Source organism: Toxotes jaculatrix, chromosome 24 (genome assembly GCF_017976425.1).
Source record: "Toxotes jaculatrix isolate fToxJac2 chromosome 24, fToxJac2.pri, whole genome shotgun sequence".
Lineage (NCBI taxonomy): Eukaryota > Metazoa > Chordata > Actinopteri > Toxotidae > Toxotes > Toxotes jaculatrix.
The window spans coordinates 2,207,253-2,224,032 of NC_054417.1; the positions used below are offsets into that span (position 1 = coordinate 2,207,253).

Here is a 16,780-nt window from a genome sequence, read left to right on the forward strand (position 1 = left end):
CAATTCTATGCCACATGTTATGTCTGTTTTGAAATATCTTGGGAATAAGTGCACTCCTTTTAACATGTTAAAGAAGAGGCGAAAAAAAGAAAAGGTGTACATGTGTACAAGATGACCTCTGACCTTTGAAGAGTATATAGCATGGGGGTTGTGGGAATCTGACAGCAGATAGACGTTGAATAGGAGTGGCACGTCGCACACCGCAGGGATCTTATACTGAGATGGACCACGAGTGTACAAGAGCCCCGAGGGGGAAAACTTCAACTCTTCCAGAGTGTAGAGACCCAAACCCTGCATGAACGCTCCTTCAATCTGAGATGGAGAAAAAGGAGGAAACGGAAAGACAGGAAGAAAATCAAGAGGAAATGCATGAAAAGGATTAATACAAAATGTAAGATCTGACTGAAATTTATTTAGAAGCATGTAAATATTTGTTGCATGTAAATTATTGTTGTTACTTACTGCTTAAATTAATTAACTAAAATCAAAACTACTACTAACCTTTGGAGTAAGAATACAGCATAAAAATAATCCACCACTGCATGGAAACTATCACTTAAAAAATGTGTATCATTAGTATGTAAATATCAAGAAAGTACTTGATAGAGAAAATTTGTTACAATACAAGTTAATATTATATATTATTACATTAACTGAGTATTTTCATTACCGACAATTTCTTTATTGAGTAATTGTTTACTGTGTAAAAAGAAAAAAACGTTCACCTTTAAATAGCTTCTTTTGTCTAACCAATATACCAAACTACAAAATTATTCAGTGTACTGTAATTAATTTATAAAGAAAGAAAATAAAAGGTGTTGAAAAACTGTGGCAGAGAAAAAAAAGCCTTCTAATATGACTAATACATTCCACTGCTGCCATATTTTACAAAATGGCCAGTCTTCGACTAATAGGACCGACACACTCATTAAAATGATTGAATAAAATGACTTTACTTGAAGAATGAGCATACAACGTTTTTTTAAACAAAATATGTTCTCCAAATCAACAAATTCAGTGGCCTGACTATAAACTGCTGAAAAACTATGGCAAAGAGAAAGAAAAAATCATTCTAATATGTCTTTAATAAATTCCCGCCACTGCTGCCATATTTTACAAAATGGCCGCTGTCTTCGACTAATAGGACCGACACACTTATTAAAATGATTAAATAAAATTAATGACTTTACTTGAAAAATGTACAACCTTTTTTTAAGATATGTTATCCAAATTAACCAATTCAGTGGCCTGACCATAAACTTTTTAAAAGTTGACCACATACTGTTTTTTTTTTTTTTTTTTTAAGCTAGCAAAAACGGCGAATTATCATTTTTACAGTTGTGTTCGATGGTGCTTTCGTTTGGTTAGCCCGGCGGCCCTTTCCTTCAAATAAACTGACAGACTTTAAGTTTATTTGAAACATTTTTTTACCACTTTTTGTTTAATTGACTTAACTGTTTAAACTGTCAAAGTCTCTGACACCGTTCTGTTAGCTTAGGGAGAATTTGGTGACAGGCAAATTTTTGTTTTAAATCTCGAAAACGTTTGACATTAGACATTTGTGGCATACATAGGCTTAAACGAACTAATTACTAACAAAAAACAGCTACATGACCACAAATTGTTAAATAATAAGTCACAAAAGCTGAACATACCTTTTTTCCGTTGATAAAGAAGATTTGATAAAGAAGCATAAAGCGTCTCCTTGCCGGCAGACATCTTTGAAGTGCCGCAACCGGGTTCAACAACACTTGCAACACTTCCGACTCCAGACCCTTTCAAAATAAAAGACGCGGTTGCATTTAAGTCGAACTCACAAATACTGCTCTGATACATAAAACAGATGAAAAGCTCGCTTAATATAATATCTTTGTTGTTCAAACGACCCAACAATATAACACAGTGGTTCCCGTTGACCTTTTTGGCTTGCTTGTTTCATATGAATACTTTTTTAAAAGTGTTAAGATTAAACCACTCAGTACTTCATTTAAAAAATCAAAAAAATGGATGGTATTGTGTAAAATATGTCTGTTTTTCTTCTTCCAAGAAGTTGTTGTGTTACTTACGGATTTCATTTGTCCTTTTCTAAACAATATATGAGAGGGAAGTATAGACACCTGGAATGAGAGGCAAAAGCAGTGAATAACCGGAAACTCAACCATTACCAAAATAAAACATGAAACACCAAATTTTCCAAAAATGATCTTTAATGAGCACAGAGGAAAAAATACAGGCTGAGCTGTAAAGTTTTGTTTGTCCTCAGGAATCATACCTGGTGAAATGAGTTGAAGAAACTCAAACCTCTGGGAAAAGGTCAAGTTTAACCTGGAACAAAAGCTGAGTAAATAATCTGGGAGGACATCAAACAGGGACGGGGGTGGCCAAGCGCTCACACTGCTGTTTTTTAAGGACTTTCTCACACTCAGGAATCCAACTGAGATGCTGACCGGCTGAGACTTGTGCATTTATGCTGCAGCAGAACCAACAGCTGGTTGTGTTGTTGTTCTGTTGTGCCTGAGAGCAAAGGGAAACCGAAGTCAGATTCCAGTTTGAGCTGCGCCAAAAATCAGTCGCACCTGTTGCCCATGCGCTAATCAAACCCATGTGACCGGGGAGGAGAGGGCCCAGCCAATAGCAGGGCAGAATTTGATTTTTCGCAGGTGCGGGGAGACGCTGTTTTTAGTCTTCCGTGGAATACTGCGGTGACTGCCCTCATAAAGCAGCAGTAACGTCCAACACAGAACAGGTGTTTGAAATGATCACAAATTGCCAGAGGTTCACTTTCAGTCTGACTCCATGGTTTTATTATGCATTAAAGACTTCAATCAGAATCAGTTTTATTGACCAGATTTATGCATACACACAAGGAATCTCTCTTCAGTTTCCCTTTGCTCTCAGGCACAACAGAACAACAACACAACCAACAGAACAACAATTGTTTCCATAAATACCAAAAGTGCAATGGGTCAGTCTGAATCTGGATAATGCAAACTATATATGTCATATAAGGTGTGTTCAAAAGCCAAATCTATTCAACAGTCCTCACTGGGAAATGTGTTTGCAAAACAGTTTGAAATATCAAAAGAGGAACACAACAGAGTTTATTTGGACTTTTACACACAGAATAAAGAGTTCAAAACAAATAAAAGCTCATTAAAAGACATCAAACATAGGTGACAAGAACCTGCCCAACAGAATTTAACTGATATAAGTATCCAGATACCAAATTCATCACTAACACACATACATGATACTCAGCACCAGGGTCCAACATAACACTTTCTTCTTACTGGCCTGTTTGGCCAGTAGTTTCACCTTTTACTGGCCCCTTGTATATTTTCACTGACAGTAACTGTATGTCACACTAAAGTATATACAAATTTATCAAATCATCAGTTACTACATTCCTTTAGGTTTAAGTAGACACATCACTGGCTGATGTGTCTACAGCTAATGGTGATGTACAAAGTGAAATAAATTCAGCTGTCTTCTGTGAGTCCAGACAACACCCTCAGTGGAAAACCTGAGTCACAGATATGAGTAAAAACAAGGCAGATGATGTTTGGGGAGGTTGAACTCAGAATGGAGAAAATGTTTGGCAAATGAAAGAACCTGCTGTGTTTCTTTCACTGAGGTACTCTCAAACCGAAAACACAACGGTCTCATCCCAGTCCCTCTTCAGGACTCGAATTTCATTGCATAAAATCCTAGTTCAGTCAAACATTTACTGACATGGTGAACAGTCCTGGTGCTGGAACCACAACCAGCACTCCACAAGCCTGGAGCACAGGAAATCCCTATTGCTGCAAACATCCGGACATCTGGTGTCATTTTGGAGAAAGTGGCCTGTTGCTCCGGTCAGTAAAATGTTTCCCTGAAGAAGATAAAAGACAAATTGTGAGATGTCTAGTTGATATTTACTGTATATTACATGGTCACATTAATGCAACTTTTCATGGTTAATGGCAATTGCACAAAATCCAGATTAACAGCCTCCTAATTAGCAGTTTTACGAGCTGACTGTAATGTAATATATTGAAGTGATCCAATATTTTATTATATCAGCCCTGCAAAGCCTGGACAACACATCCGTGAGTGAACAATTATTTTTTTCGACTAGGTACAGTCGTACCGGTGCACAACAGCTTCTCTCCTCTGCTCAGTCTTCCTTCAAGTTGTCAATTAGCTCCTGCGTCCGTTGGGCCAGCTTCCTCTTCTCAGCCTGCTGCCTCTTCAGGGCCGCCTCAGCTTTCTTACTTTGGTAGATCTTCACCCCAGCGAACCCCAAACACAGCAGCAGTGTCTTAAGGGCCAGGATGTACAGGAGGATGGGGACGTTGTCCAAAGCCTGCGGACGGACAGAATTTATGTTAGAAGAGGACATTGTATTTGCTACCTTGAAACAGTTGCACACACTGAAGTACATTTCTGTGGACGGCACAGAGTTCCTCCTTCATTGCTTCCTTTTGATTATTTGTTTTTTTTTTCATGAGAACTATACCACTGACTGCAGGACACAGAAAAGCGACACAGACAAAGTCGGGATTGCAGAACCAGAATTGAAAGAAGGGAAAAGAAAGCTCTGGAACAGCCAGGGATCCTGGAGAAGATGTTTCTGCCCCCTCCCCTCTTATCCACCAGAGGCATCAGCTGTCTAGATGGGAGTTAATTTTGTCACAGACAGGGGAGGCAGTGTGTGAGAGAGAGAAGCAGCTGCACACCATGTGCATTCTGGGATTGTAACTGTAACATACTCAGCGTTTTCACTGCCCAAACTTTATTTAAAAACAAATTACACTTTTCATATTTCTTTACATACTAAATGAGACACAACCCCGTATTATTGATTTACTAATCAATATAGAACACTCTTTAATTCGGCATACATATAATTCAACAAGTGGCAATTTCAATATAATTTGAACTCTGACAACTACTTTAAGTAAGCTGTTATTCTCTCTGTCTGAACATACTTCACTTCTGAACATACATCACGTAGTTCTAAACTGAATCAGTGTTAGGCTATTACTTAATGATTCACGTTTACTCAAACATTAAAACTCAAAGAACAGAGGGACGGCACGACAGACGTGCGCTATTTAACCAAAACTTTGCTTTACCGTGCAGCTACATGTTAGCTATCACAGATAACGCGAGACATGCTGGTTTATTCAATTGTACTAACGTTAGCATTACGCTAGAGACAGTTGGGACAAATGACTGAAAAAACAAGACAAAAAAGAAACAGCAACTGTACCGCAATGATAAAACATGTACTAGGCCTCTTTACAGAATATAATTTAGCTTATTTACCTTCCAATTGATCATTTTTTCTTCTGTATCGTTGACTTTTCTTCTCAACCGTGACTGCCAAAGTGCTTTTAATATTCCTGCGAGAAGGTGTGGCTTGTAGCGAAGATCCAATCAAAATCCAGTATCTGTTGGACGTAATACAATGCGTTCAAGGTTCATCGGAAAAACAGCGCATTGATCATCTGTCTCCGGTCACAGGTGACTACTCTATGGCTCAACCGCTGTAGCCTTTAATATACACGCACTTAACGGTGAGACGTATGTGTAAATATGAAGGATGAGGTGAACTGTCTTCTCAAATTTAATGAATTTTCTGAAATGCTTTTTCTTATTGCCAGTGTCAACCTAAATTTTCCGTGTAGAGCCTGAATGCATCATTACCCTTTACAGACTGTTACATGGACAACACTGACTTGCATCTACCTGAAGGTTCGAGAAGTTGAGTAAAATAGACTGACTACATATTTGCTGCATTCACAATATACAAGTATGTTTTGAAGCTGCTTGTAAGAAAAGCAACAAGTTTTATTTTAATAAAAGATCTTAAAAACAAGAACGTGTATACAGTGTGCACAAAATAAATTCAGTGTAATACATAATGGTAATAAATGCTACCTTTACGAAACTTTCAGTGTTCAGTTTCTTTGTTGGAGCTATGTTGAAGATGTGTTGATTAAGCTGAATTGATTTGTGACCGTAACCGTAGGCAAGGTAATTAGACATGTTTATCAAAGGTAAGTTCGGCCATGTTTACTACCAAAGAAACTGCCTCTGATGCGTATACAATTACTGGCATATGTAATGCAGCTTGATATAAACTATTTGCAGCTATTTGACGCTGTCATAATAATCAATTCGCTGTATTTATTGTATATACGTGCTGCGTCATATACCCGCCTGTCTCATTTTGACATGCGTAGTCACGGTGGCCGAGAGGTTAAGGCGTTGGACTCGAAATCCAATGGGGTTTCCCCGCACAGGTTCGAATCCTGTTCGTGACGTTAAAAAATTTATTTCACGGCTTAAAGCTTTTACATCTAAAAACAACACTGACCTCCCGAATAGCATAGCTACGACGTCCTTTGTATGATTCATGATTTTGCACACATATGATTTGACTTGACTGTCTTGTTGCAATGCATGACAGGTTGTTTATTCACAAAGCTTTTCCTGCAATCATTGTTCACATTTTAGTCCAAAACTTGACATATAACGAATTTCAACTACATTTATTTTCACATAATGAAACAAACATAATGAAACTATGAAAATATGAGATTCTACCTGCTTAACAACATGTATCTGATGTGTACCTGCTACAACTGAAAAATAAGAACTGGGTTACTTTTACCAGGCAGTGTGAATGTGGGCCAAGGTTAGAGTGATCTGCTCTGCGTCAGGAGTCCATCAAATCCCAAAAAGAAAAACAGTACCGTTAGTAAAAGTCTCAGTGACTGTGATGCTTTATGTTCTGATCCTGTTGCTAACTTGATCTAACCGTCATACATATTGATTATCGTCATCCCGAACCTGCAGCAGAAAGGACATTATTCATGATTTAGTAGCGCCAGTTGTCCTTAAAATGTATTTTACTACAGCTACCCTCGTTACAATCTCCATGTTTCCACAGGTTATAGAAAATAAATACATGTAACATATGGAAACGCAAGAAAAAAAGGGAATGACTGGACACTTGTCTTGTTGTTTTTTTTTTTTTTTAAATAAAATTTACTGTAACTAAATCCAACAAAATAAGAACAAAATATTAAGAACACAGTGCAACCAGAGGTCTCGCACTGTGTTGTTGTCTAGTTAGAATAAGATTGTCACTGTAGGACAAAACAAAATATACAGAATGCTTTCTCTTGCTTCCCACATACAGTACATACTGCACAGAAAACACGCCGTTTCAATGCAAACCAATCCACAACAAGAGCTAATAGAAGAGATCAGATTGAACATTTTGTGATTAACAAACCAGACACAAGGCTCATATTCAAGTATAATGTCATAAATGAGGTGGGAAATAATTTGTGCCAGGCCTGTGGCTTGGCATGTTGACCAGAACACTTCTAATAACTTATTAGAAGATTATGGCATACAGTATATTTAAACAGAGAAGAATCAGTTAGGGTGTGCAGTTAGTGGGGGGTTAAAAGCCCCTGAAAATCTTAGTAAGTGTACCTTGAGTTAGATGTTTGTTTTTATCATTGTAAACTGAATATCTTGGGTTTTTGGACAAGTGGTTGCACAAAATCAGGCATCACATTCATCACTGTTTTTTTAGCTTTCAGTTGGTTAAGCGAAATTTCTATATTCATATATGCATCATATGAAATGTGTCAAGTTCCTAAATAAAACTATGGGCTTGTTCCCACTGGGATACCATCTGATGCTAATGCAGGGCCCGTTTTAGTGAGGGCTGAGTAATGATTTGACTTTGGTTTGTCCTGTTCTGCCTTTTACATTAAAAACAATAATAAAACAGGATAAGTCATGCAGTGTGTCTCCAGCTACATACAGTTTATATGAGTTCAAAGGTTCAGGTCTCACATGCTGCCAGCTCTGAATTTCATGTTGAGAGTGAAGAAATAACTTAAAGTACAGCTTGATCTGTGAGTACAGGGAACACACCCTGAACTTTTGGCTCATATTCATCACTTTGGATTAGGAAAGACAAAAATAAACTGATCCTTTATATTTCTCCATCTAGATGCTCACATACTGTCTCCATCTGTCCAAATCTGTCCTTTCTTCCACCTGTACATTCATGAGTATATCCACCTTTATCCACCACATTTTAAGTCCAGTCTGTTTACCCACTAACATGTCAGTCTAACCACATACTGACCCACTGACGTATCCACCATGTTTTGGCTCGCTCCCACATGCACCGTTCAGCATTTGCTTTAGGAAATTACTGAATGAGCATAAGGACAACCCTCAGATGTGTCTGATCTTGGTCCGTGTCTCTGAGATAAAAGCCACCACCTATCTAATCTCCTCTAATCTTCATTCGTTCTTAACTTCTACCTCACCTGCAGATGCATCCATGTCGCTGATCCATCTTCATCCATCCTTGTGTTCCTTTCAGCTGAAACTGTACTTTGGCTGTTATTTAGAACATCCAGCATGTCACAGTGAGACACTGGAAAGCCTGTTGTCTCATCTCTAGCTGGTCCTGCACTAAATAACTTTTCCTCCTGCTCAGCAGTGTTCAGTCAAAATCATCTGTCACTAGAGGTAGGGCGTTGCTATAAATATTGTCCCCTGGTCATTCCCTGACCTGTGCTGTTGTTTCCTGGTAACTTGCTTTCTAATGGCCGTGATTATTTTCCCAGGAAACAGTTAACAGCAAAGGAGAACAGTCCCTGCAGCTTTACACTGCCTGTCTTCTTTACTTCTTCATGCTTGGGAAGTCTCCCTCCTCAGGGAGGTGAAGCCTCAGTGTCATAGCATGTGCTCCCTGTCCCACGGGTAAAGCATGACGGCGGAAGTGCTCAGTAACGTCCCCTGTGGTTCGTCCTGGACATGGTGAGCGGCAGAGACACAGAGGAGAGAGAGGAGACCTCCCAGTAGAGAGAGCGCGACAGGAAGAGCTGGTAAAGGACCACCATGGAGATGGACTGACAGAGGATCACACCGATAGTCACCACCTACACAACGGAAAGTAGAGAGTAACAGACACCATGTGGATTTTGTGAACACGTGGGGGCAAATGAACAAGCTGAAAATTAAGCATCTGACACTGCATTACACATTACACATCGTCCTTTCATCCACTGTTAATATAAAAATACTGAAAATGCAGCTGCAATGTAAATATTCACGAGAATTCTTATACTAAGTCAGGACCAAAACTGCAGCCATGTAACTACAAAACGTCCCACAACAGCTTAAGCTCCTCTGATTTTCTGCAATCACCATCACTACATGTTAAAATGCTTTGCTCAAAGGTTGTTTGTGTGTTCAAACCTTCTCCCTCTGGTGTTCGTTGAAGATGACAGACATGAGGAAGAGGACGGGGTGACAGAGGAACCACAGGAAGCATCCCTACAATGGAGACCACATGACCTCATGAAGGGATGCAGGTGAATATCTGTTTGTCTGAAGGCTGCAGGCTTGTGTACAGCGCAGTTTACCTTGGCGAAGCTGAGGTAGAAGTCCCTCTTCAGGGTGCTCCGTTCAGTGGAAATGATCTGGTAGAGGATAGAGGCCAGCAGGAGGGCCAGGCCCACTCTCAGAGCCATGAGGAGGACACCTGCCAGACTCTGCTGGGTGTGGTAGCTGTGATGTTCACTCTCTGACTCTGAATACTGCTCCCACAGCAGCAGCACTCCCTAAAAGTGACATGGATTCACACTCAGCTGAGAAATTTTTGTTAATTACATATTTATCAAATTTCTAACTTTTGTTCTGATTTTATCCCAGAATTCCTATTTTTTCACTTTAATCAGGACTATATCACTCATATCAGATGAGATGAGATTTCCTGAACTAGATTTCATAAGAAAAAAAACACCTGCCTGAAATAAGAAATATCTATTTAAATAAAGTCTCAGTGTAATGCTGTGTACCTGTGTAATGACTCCACCGACAGCGACAGCCGTGGAGGCCGGAGACTGTTCCCACTGCAGAGGTCTGGACTGAGGCTTCCTGCCTCGACTCAGAGTCCAGCCCATACACAGACTGAGTAACATGTACAGCATGGACACCTGGGACACCATGTCCCAGACTGCACAGGGACGGGAAACAAAAAAGTGAAAAAGAGGAAGGTACGTAACATAATTCATTTCGTGTCTGTTTACACATGTATCTGATATTATCAGAAAAATTCATCTCACTCTAAACACTGAATCAGACTTCAGAAGAAGATATGAACATGAATGGAAAGAAAAATGTTTAAAGAAGAGGAACATACACTCTGCCAGGCTGCCCATCACAGGAATACCAATACCATCTCGAGAATACCTGCAGAACACAAAATGAGGGAACAGAAAATACTGCAGCATTATTTCATATTCCTCTTATGTGTCACTGCAAGGATGCTCACATGTCTGTTGGTGTGGTCTGTGCATTCAACAGTCTGATCTGGCATGAAAACCAGACTGAGAGGCTACTGTCTCTACCTGGCCAGGTGGATGTAGTTGCAGAGGGCGGAGCAGCCCTGTAATGCCAGCGCAGTGGTGAGCACTTTGAAGACAGTGTGCATGGGACCTCCTTTCCTCAGAGCCTGGTACAGAGGCTGGATGTAGATACAGCAGGCTATGAAGTAGGCCAGCAGCAGCAGGAAGTAAAAACTGTGAAGGCCTGAGTGAGACGGAGAATAAAACATTTTGTCCCACTTTAATGATGCAGATACCCCCGGACCAATCCCTACAGCTTCTACAAATCATGGCATGTTGTCATATTACAATTATAATGTCACATTAAGTGCAGAGTGCAGATTTGAGACACAGTCAAAGATCTGAAACAGCATATGGAAAGCCATTATGTTCTTTCTATCCTTTAAATATTTAACTCAAATATCTTTTTTTAATCACACAAGCAAAAAGCAGTGGAGGTGGATATCTTTGCTTAGACAGAAAACAGACAAAATCCCACAATTTCAAACACAAACTTACAATGAAAATTTTATCTATTATTTGGATATTTTCACTGGGTTGTTATGAGTTCCAGGTTGGAATGTCGAGTACATTACACTGACAAGCCTGTCAGCTGTGGTGATGGGAATATTCGGGATGTCTGACCTGCCTCCTCTGCGCTGAAGTGCTCCAGAGGATTTCCAGCTGAGTCGGCGTTAAACAGCAAGAGGGTAAAACTGAGATCAGCGTGAGAAGGAATCACTGCACTTTCCTGGAAAGACAGAAAAGAAACACAAGAAAAAAACATATTGTGACAAACGCTCTCAGCATCAATATAACAAGTGAAACTAGAGAAATATTATGAAGGATTTTTAAAAGGCTAACTGCACTTTTGCAGAACAAGCAACTACATTTCAGTGCAACCTATAATGCTGCTGTTACCTGGCATGTGTATCTGTCAGCATACAGGGCCTGCCAGGCTGTGGGGGAGGACTGGCGAGGGATCGTCTGGTTATATTCTTCTTGAGTGAGAGAAACTGAAGCAGGAGGAGGAAGAAGACAGTGAAGTGAGGTGACAGGAGAGCAGAGGAATAAGAAGAGCAAATCAATACAGCTGCACCACAGCCATCATATCAGAAGTCAGCACTATGGATTAGGGAACGCTGGTCCTTACTGGTGAAGTGGGCTCTGGCAAGCCTCTCAGTGCAGCTGAGGTTGTCCAGTTCTGAGTCCATATCCTGATACAGCAGCAGTCTGGACTCCTTCTCTGACGCCAGAGCAGAGTTGTCCAGCCGGCACACGAACAAACCGTTTCCACCTACAGAAAGACAGAGACAGGAACTGGGTATTGGATCAGTGGATGATGGGAAACATGACACGTGTTTCCAACATGCATTAACTACATCTAACAAAATACAGTACCTGATGACACTGCTGGATATTTTTACAAACCATATGATACTGTTTGTTACTGTGGATTGTCTTTTTACTCTCTATTGTACTTTTATTTATGACACTTTGCTTCTAAGACTAGTACAGTTTAACCATGAGTTTGCAGGCACCCTGACAAACCAAAGAAGCAAAGCAATGAAAATAAAAAATGATCGCAGACTCAACTGAACTCTCAGACTGTGACACACATATCCACCCTGCTGAAGTTAGACCCTACCAGCTCAGTGAGATCTGCAGCTGAACTTTGACCTCACACAAAGTATACTGGAGCAAGTGAAGCACTCACACTCTAAACAAGAAAATCCTTCACAATAAAATGAAAACTATGATAAATAAAACTGTGAAAAATAGCTATTGACTGGCATGAACACAAACTATGGTCCATTAAAGTGCTGTTCAAGATGTGATTCATGAGAGTGGACATTATCAGATTATGTGATGATGACATGCCGGTTACACCCATGACTGGTAAATAAAAATAATAATAACAATAGTAAAAAGGGCAGAGAACAAAACAAACAGTGAACTGTATCAGCGCACTGTCTTCACACCGTATTAAAATGAATGGTGAGCATGAGCCCTGCTGAGGTGACACGTTAGCAGCAGCACATCAGCATCGTTACCTTGGTACATGAATTTAGTGATGAACTGGCCGTTCTGCTGTCTCGCCACTTCGCTCCTAAAAAGTCCCGTTACAGTTTTCCCAAAGGCCTCCAAACTGAGCAGCACCGCAGCTACAAGCGTGGCCCAGAAACGCGACATTGTCCCCGTGTGCAGTTTAACGTTGTCGGCAAATAAACGTTAGCTAATAAATTCAATGAGCCACGAAGCCAGAAGTAAACCAGCCATGTCAAGTTATACAAGGTTACCAAGGTCAAGACCGGAAGTTACGTGAAGTGAAGTACAAGTACCTCAAAGCTGTACTTATATATATTTGTATTTATGTTCACCCCCGTGGTTCAGGATATGTAAGATTTTAAACAATAACATGTAACTTGACCTGAGAAAAACTACCTTGATGAGTGTCATACAGAGAAAATGTCAATAGCTCATTTTGACCAAAAGTCGCACACTCTTATTTTGAAAAGAACTTCCGAACGCTACATGTGTATTGTTGCTCACTTGTTGCCCTGCCCTGTCAGCACCGATGAGTTTGATTGATTTGGGATTCACGCAATCAAAGACCAGTTCTTTAACTACGTCACAGAGAATGACCAACCAGAGAGCAGAAAACCATCGGCTTGCGCCAAAAACCCCGCCCATTTCCAACGTGTCAACACTGCCGTAAAACAACCCGCCACTGTCGCACATTACACAACGAATCTACTGTTTAGGGAAAAAATAGAGAAGTAGTGTGTTCCAGGTAGTCAACGAGTGGGTTCCGTGACTGAGTATCACACAGGGAAGATGTGATTATGTCCGTGGGAGACTTTAATGTGAAGTGACATGATCTAGAGCAGACGATGGACTTTCACAGGACTGTTCTGGTGACTGGAGGTTATGGATTCATGTGAGTTCACATACTGTCACTTCAGATTCATGAGAAAAGATGTCACTCAGTGTCGACTGTAGCTTCATAAAGTAACAAAGCCTGACCTCCCTCATGAATATATTCTATTGGATTTATATTACTGCTGTATTAACACATAAGCAACCTATTGTACATATTTTAAACGCTGCATGATGCTTTAATTTAGTGGATTTAATATGCTTATTATGTATAGGGAGGGATTTGATCTGCAGGGTGCAGGTTTTGATCTAAGACATCTGTCAGTAAGGCCTTCTGGTGTGCTTTGTGGTAATTATTATGTTCTATCTGTAGTATAAAGTAAAAGAAAAATAAAATCTATCTAAAATGTGTATTTCTTCCTCCAGTGGATCCCATCTTGTGTGTTCACTGGTCAACAGACACCCTGACTGGAGAATTATAAACCTGGATAATGTAAGTCTTCACTTTTTGTGTGTGCATCCACAGATGGACGAAAGGACGTATAGATCTGTTTCATAATGGATTAAATATTCTTTTTTTCCCCTTCACACTAAATCTGTGAATCTAAAAAGTGGGACGACCTGATGTGTGAGGCTGAAAGTGTGTTTCTTGTCTTATTTTTTACAGCTGGATTACTGCTGCAGCCCCAGGAGTCTGGAGAGTGTTGAAGACAGAGTGAACTACACATTTATCAGGGTGAGAGCTACTGTATTACAATATTTCTGGCTGCCACAAGTTGAGCAGCAGTATAACTATTTAAATCTACTGCTTCTTTTAACAGGGAGATGTGTGCAACTCGCGGCTGGTAAACTACATTTTCAGCACAGAAAACATTGATGTGATTTTCCACCTGGCAGCCAAAACACACGTTGGTGAGCAGCAGTTGTTCACATCAGGGTTTGGCTTATATACCAGGCTGATGTTACTGTTATTTGTTTATTTTTTTTATTGCCACACACTGTGTGGTTTGTTCCCTCAGAGTCCTCGTTTGAATCTCCGGCTAGTTTCCAGCGGGTTAACATCGATGGAACCAGAGTTTTACTGGGAGCTGCCCATAGGGCCCGACACCAGCTGCAGCGCTTCATCTACGTCAGCACTGATGAAGTGTACGGAGCTGGTCTGGACGAGGTCAGTGAAGGGTTTTACTGGGTGGATATAAGGAGTCTGGGTTTGTGGGTTAATGGGTCATTTATTACCTTGAACACTGGGTGTTGGTTGTCTGCAGGTGTTTGATGAGAGCAGTCCAGTGAGGCCCTCCAACCCGTATTCTGCCACTAAAGCAGCTGCAGAGTACCTGGTCAGATCCTACTGGGACAAATTCAAGGTAAACATACACACAGGCAGGGGTTTAGTCAGTAAATGACATGAATAATCTGCAGCTATCCTGATAATCAGCTAGCCATTTTCGAAGCAAAAAAAGTCAAATGATTTTATTATGTTTTTCTCTTTTCTCACATTTGCTTCTGTCGATGCAGTTGGACTTCACGTCCCTGAACACATTTTTTTTTTTCTTAAAACGACCAATTTTAGTTTGGAAGAACACTTCTTCCATCTTTTGTTCCTCATGATTCTTTGTGCTCTATTTATCTGTTACCAGTTTCCAATCATTATCACCAGGAGCAACAACATCTACGGGCCCAGGCAGTACACTGAGAAGGTACGGCATCCTGACTAACAGCTGCTGCTAAATTTAGCTTTTATGATTTAACAGGATGGACAGTTTTGTTGCAGAAGTACGGCTCAGTTTTAGTTTATGATCTGATCTTTCAGGTCATTCCAAGGTTTCTCACCTTCTTGCAAATGAACAAGAAATGGTAAGTTTGGTTTTTATTTTGAAAAAGTTTTACTGAGAAACCTTGTAGTTATAATAAAGTGTTTGTAAATAAATCTAGTTTCTCTTCTATGCCGCAGCACCATCCAGGGAACCCTCCCTAAATCCCGCCATTTCTTGTTTGTTAATGATGCCATCAGTGCCTTCTTACTGGTGCTGGAGAAAGGAATTGTGGGTGAAATCTACAATGTGGGGACAAGCTGTGAGATTCCCATCATGCAACTGGCCAGGGAGCTTATTAGGATGGTGGGTTTAGAGTGTGTTTTTTAAAATTCAAACATTTAGTAAGAGGTTGCAAAATAAGAATTAAATACTAATTAAAAGTGTGTGTGTGTGGGATTTATTTTAGGTCAAGAATGTGCCAGACTCTGAGGTGGATGACTGGCTCGAGTTTGTGCCTGACAGGTGAGTCAAGAAAGTAAAAACTAACAAACATACATATCTCAGTATTTGTGAGCTCAGTATTTAGCAGGTCTGCAGTTATACTTAATGCTCCCAGGAAATAGCCAGATCCTCACATTCTTGCAGTTACAAAAAATGTTAAAAAAAAAAAAAAAAAAAGTTCTAATAAAACTTTGTCAGACACATCAGTAGGCAAATATTTTCTTAGGAGAATCTGAGCTCACGTAACAACATGACACCAAGAGACATGTGAATCTACTGATGCTCTACAGGCCGCAGGTCGACCTGCGCTACCCCATCACATGTGAGAAGCTGCAGCAGCTGGGATGGAGAGCGGAAGTGTCCTGGGCTGAAGGCATCAGACAGACTGGTACGGTAACACACACACACACACACATTTCACAAAATTACACATTTACATGATATATAATGTGGCTATTAAATCCTATGTTTTATGCATCTTACAGTCAAATGGTACCAAGACAACCCAAACTTCTGGCCAGACACGAGCGAGGACCAAGGACAAATCAGAAGCAAACTTGAAGAAGCTCCCAGCAAATAAGTGGCCTCAGATATGCCCTGAGGCTCGACTGACAGGACACACACACTGTACTGAGTCAGTGAGCAGTGACTTTTTAAAAGAAAACGTCACTTATCTGTGTACCACAGACACTATTATGGCTGATTTACAGCTCAAATAACAGCTACCGAACACTGCTTATTCATTACTCTCTACTGTCTCCAAACGATTGTTGGACCAACAGGCCCTGAAGTGCCCGCCAACAGGAAGGCAGAGCCTCCCTTCTACCAAAGCAAAGTCTCACCTGGAAATGAAAGCACTTTATCTCAATATGAATGACTGATTCAGCTGATGCTGATAAGCGGTCTTAGAACAGGGAAAACCCTGTTCTGAAAGTAAACAGCTTTTGCCAGCTCCTGATAAGATGCAGCATGAGTAGCAAGTTTTAGCGGCTGTACTGTAGGCGCAACTTTACATTTCAAATTCATGTTAAATCTTTTACAGCATTTTGATTAAAGATACTGTTTTAAAAGGCTGAGAAGGAAACTGCAGCTAATTCAAAGTCCAGTCATCTCAGTCAGATGGTTTTTATACTGTCCACAAATGTTGTCTAAATGTTTTTTCATGCAATGCTGTAGAATGTATTTAAGTACAAATAAACTTAATATTTAATAACCGGGTATGTGGCA

General features: G+C 40.2%; 3 protein-coding genes and 1 non-coding gene across 4 annotated transcripts; 2 read left to right on the forward strand and 2 right to left on the reverse strand.

Annotated features, from left to right (window-relative positions):
• Window positions 1-2,810: 2,810 nt before the first annotated feature.
• Window positions 2,811-5,399, reverse strand: LOC121177964 (small integral membrane protein 11A-like). Its single transcript, XM_041032416.1, has 3 exons — window positions 5,314-5,399; window positions 4,133-4,348; window positions 2,811-3,874 (listed from the first exon to the last, which is right to left on the reverse strand). The coding sequence occupies exons 1-2, from the start codon at window positions 5,326-5,328 to the stop codon at window positions 4,160-4,162; spliced, it is 204 nt and encodes a 67-aa protein (XP_040888350.1). The 5' UTR covers window positions 5,329-5,399; the 3' UTR covers window positions 2,811-3,874; window positions 4,133-4,159.
• An 833-nt stretch (window positions 5,400-6,232) lies between these two features.
• trnas-cga lies at window positions 6,233-6,314 on the forward strand. The gene has a single exon. It is a non-coding gene; the product is annotated as a tRNA-Ser (tRNA).
• A 183-nt stretch (window positions 6,315-6,497) lies between these two features.
• gpr180 (G protein-coupled receptor 180) lies at window positions 6,498-12,666 on the reverse strand. The gene is made up of 10 exons (XM_041032338.1): window positions 12,473-12,666; window positions 11,572-11,715; window positions 11,340-11,434; window positions 11,064-11,169; window positions 10,443-10,623; window positions 10,235-10,284; window positions 9,891-10,048; window positions 9,456-9,653; window positions 9,289-9,366; window positions 6,498-8,969 (listed from the first exon to the last, which is right to left on the reverse strand). The coding sequence occupies exons 1-10, from the start codon at window positions 12,609-12,611 to the stop codon at window positions 8,814-8,816; spliced, it is 1,305 nt and encodes a 434-aa protein (XP_040888272.1). The 5' UTR covers window positions 12,612-12,666; the 3' UTR covers window positions 6,498-8,813.
• A 505-nt stretch (window positions 12,667-13,171) lies between these two features.
• LOC121177924 (dTDP-D-glucose 4,6-dehydratase-like) lies at window positions 13,172-16,765 on the forward strand. The gene is made up of 12 exons (XM_041032362.1): window positions 13,172-13,359; window positions 13,725-13,791; window positions 13,966-14,034; window positions 14,120-14,210; window positions 14,318-14,466; window positions 14,564-14,662; window positions 14,936-14,995; window positions 15,109-15,152; window positions 15,250-15,415; window positions 15,519-15,574; window positions 15,844-15,941; window positions 16,039-16,765. Exons 1-12 carry the CDS (start codon window positions 13,313-13,315, stop codon window positions 16,131-16,133), a joined length of 1,041 nt encoding a protein of 346 aa, XP_040888296.1. The 5' UTR covers window positions 13,172-13,312; the 3' UTR covers window positions 16,134-16,765.
• The last annotated feature ends 15 nt before the right edge of the window (window positions 16,766-16,780 follow it).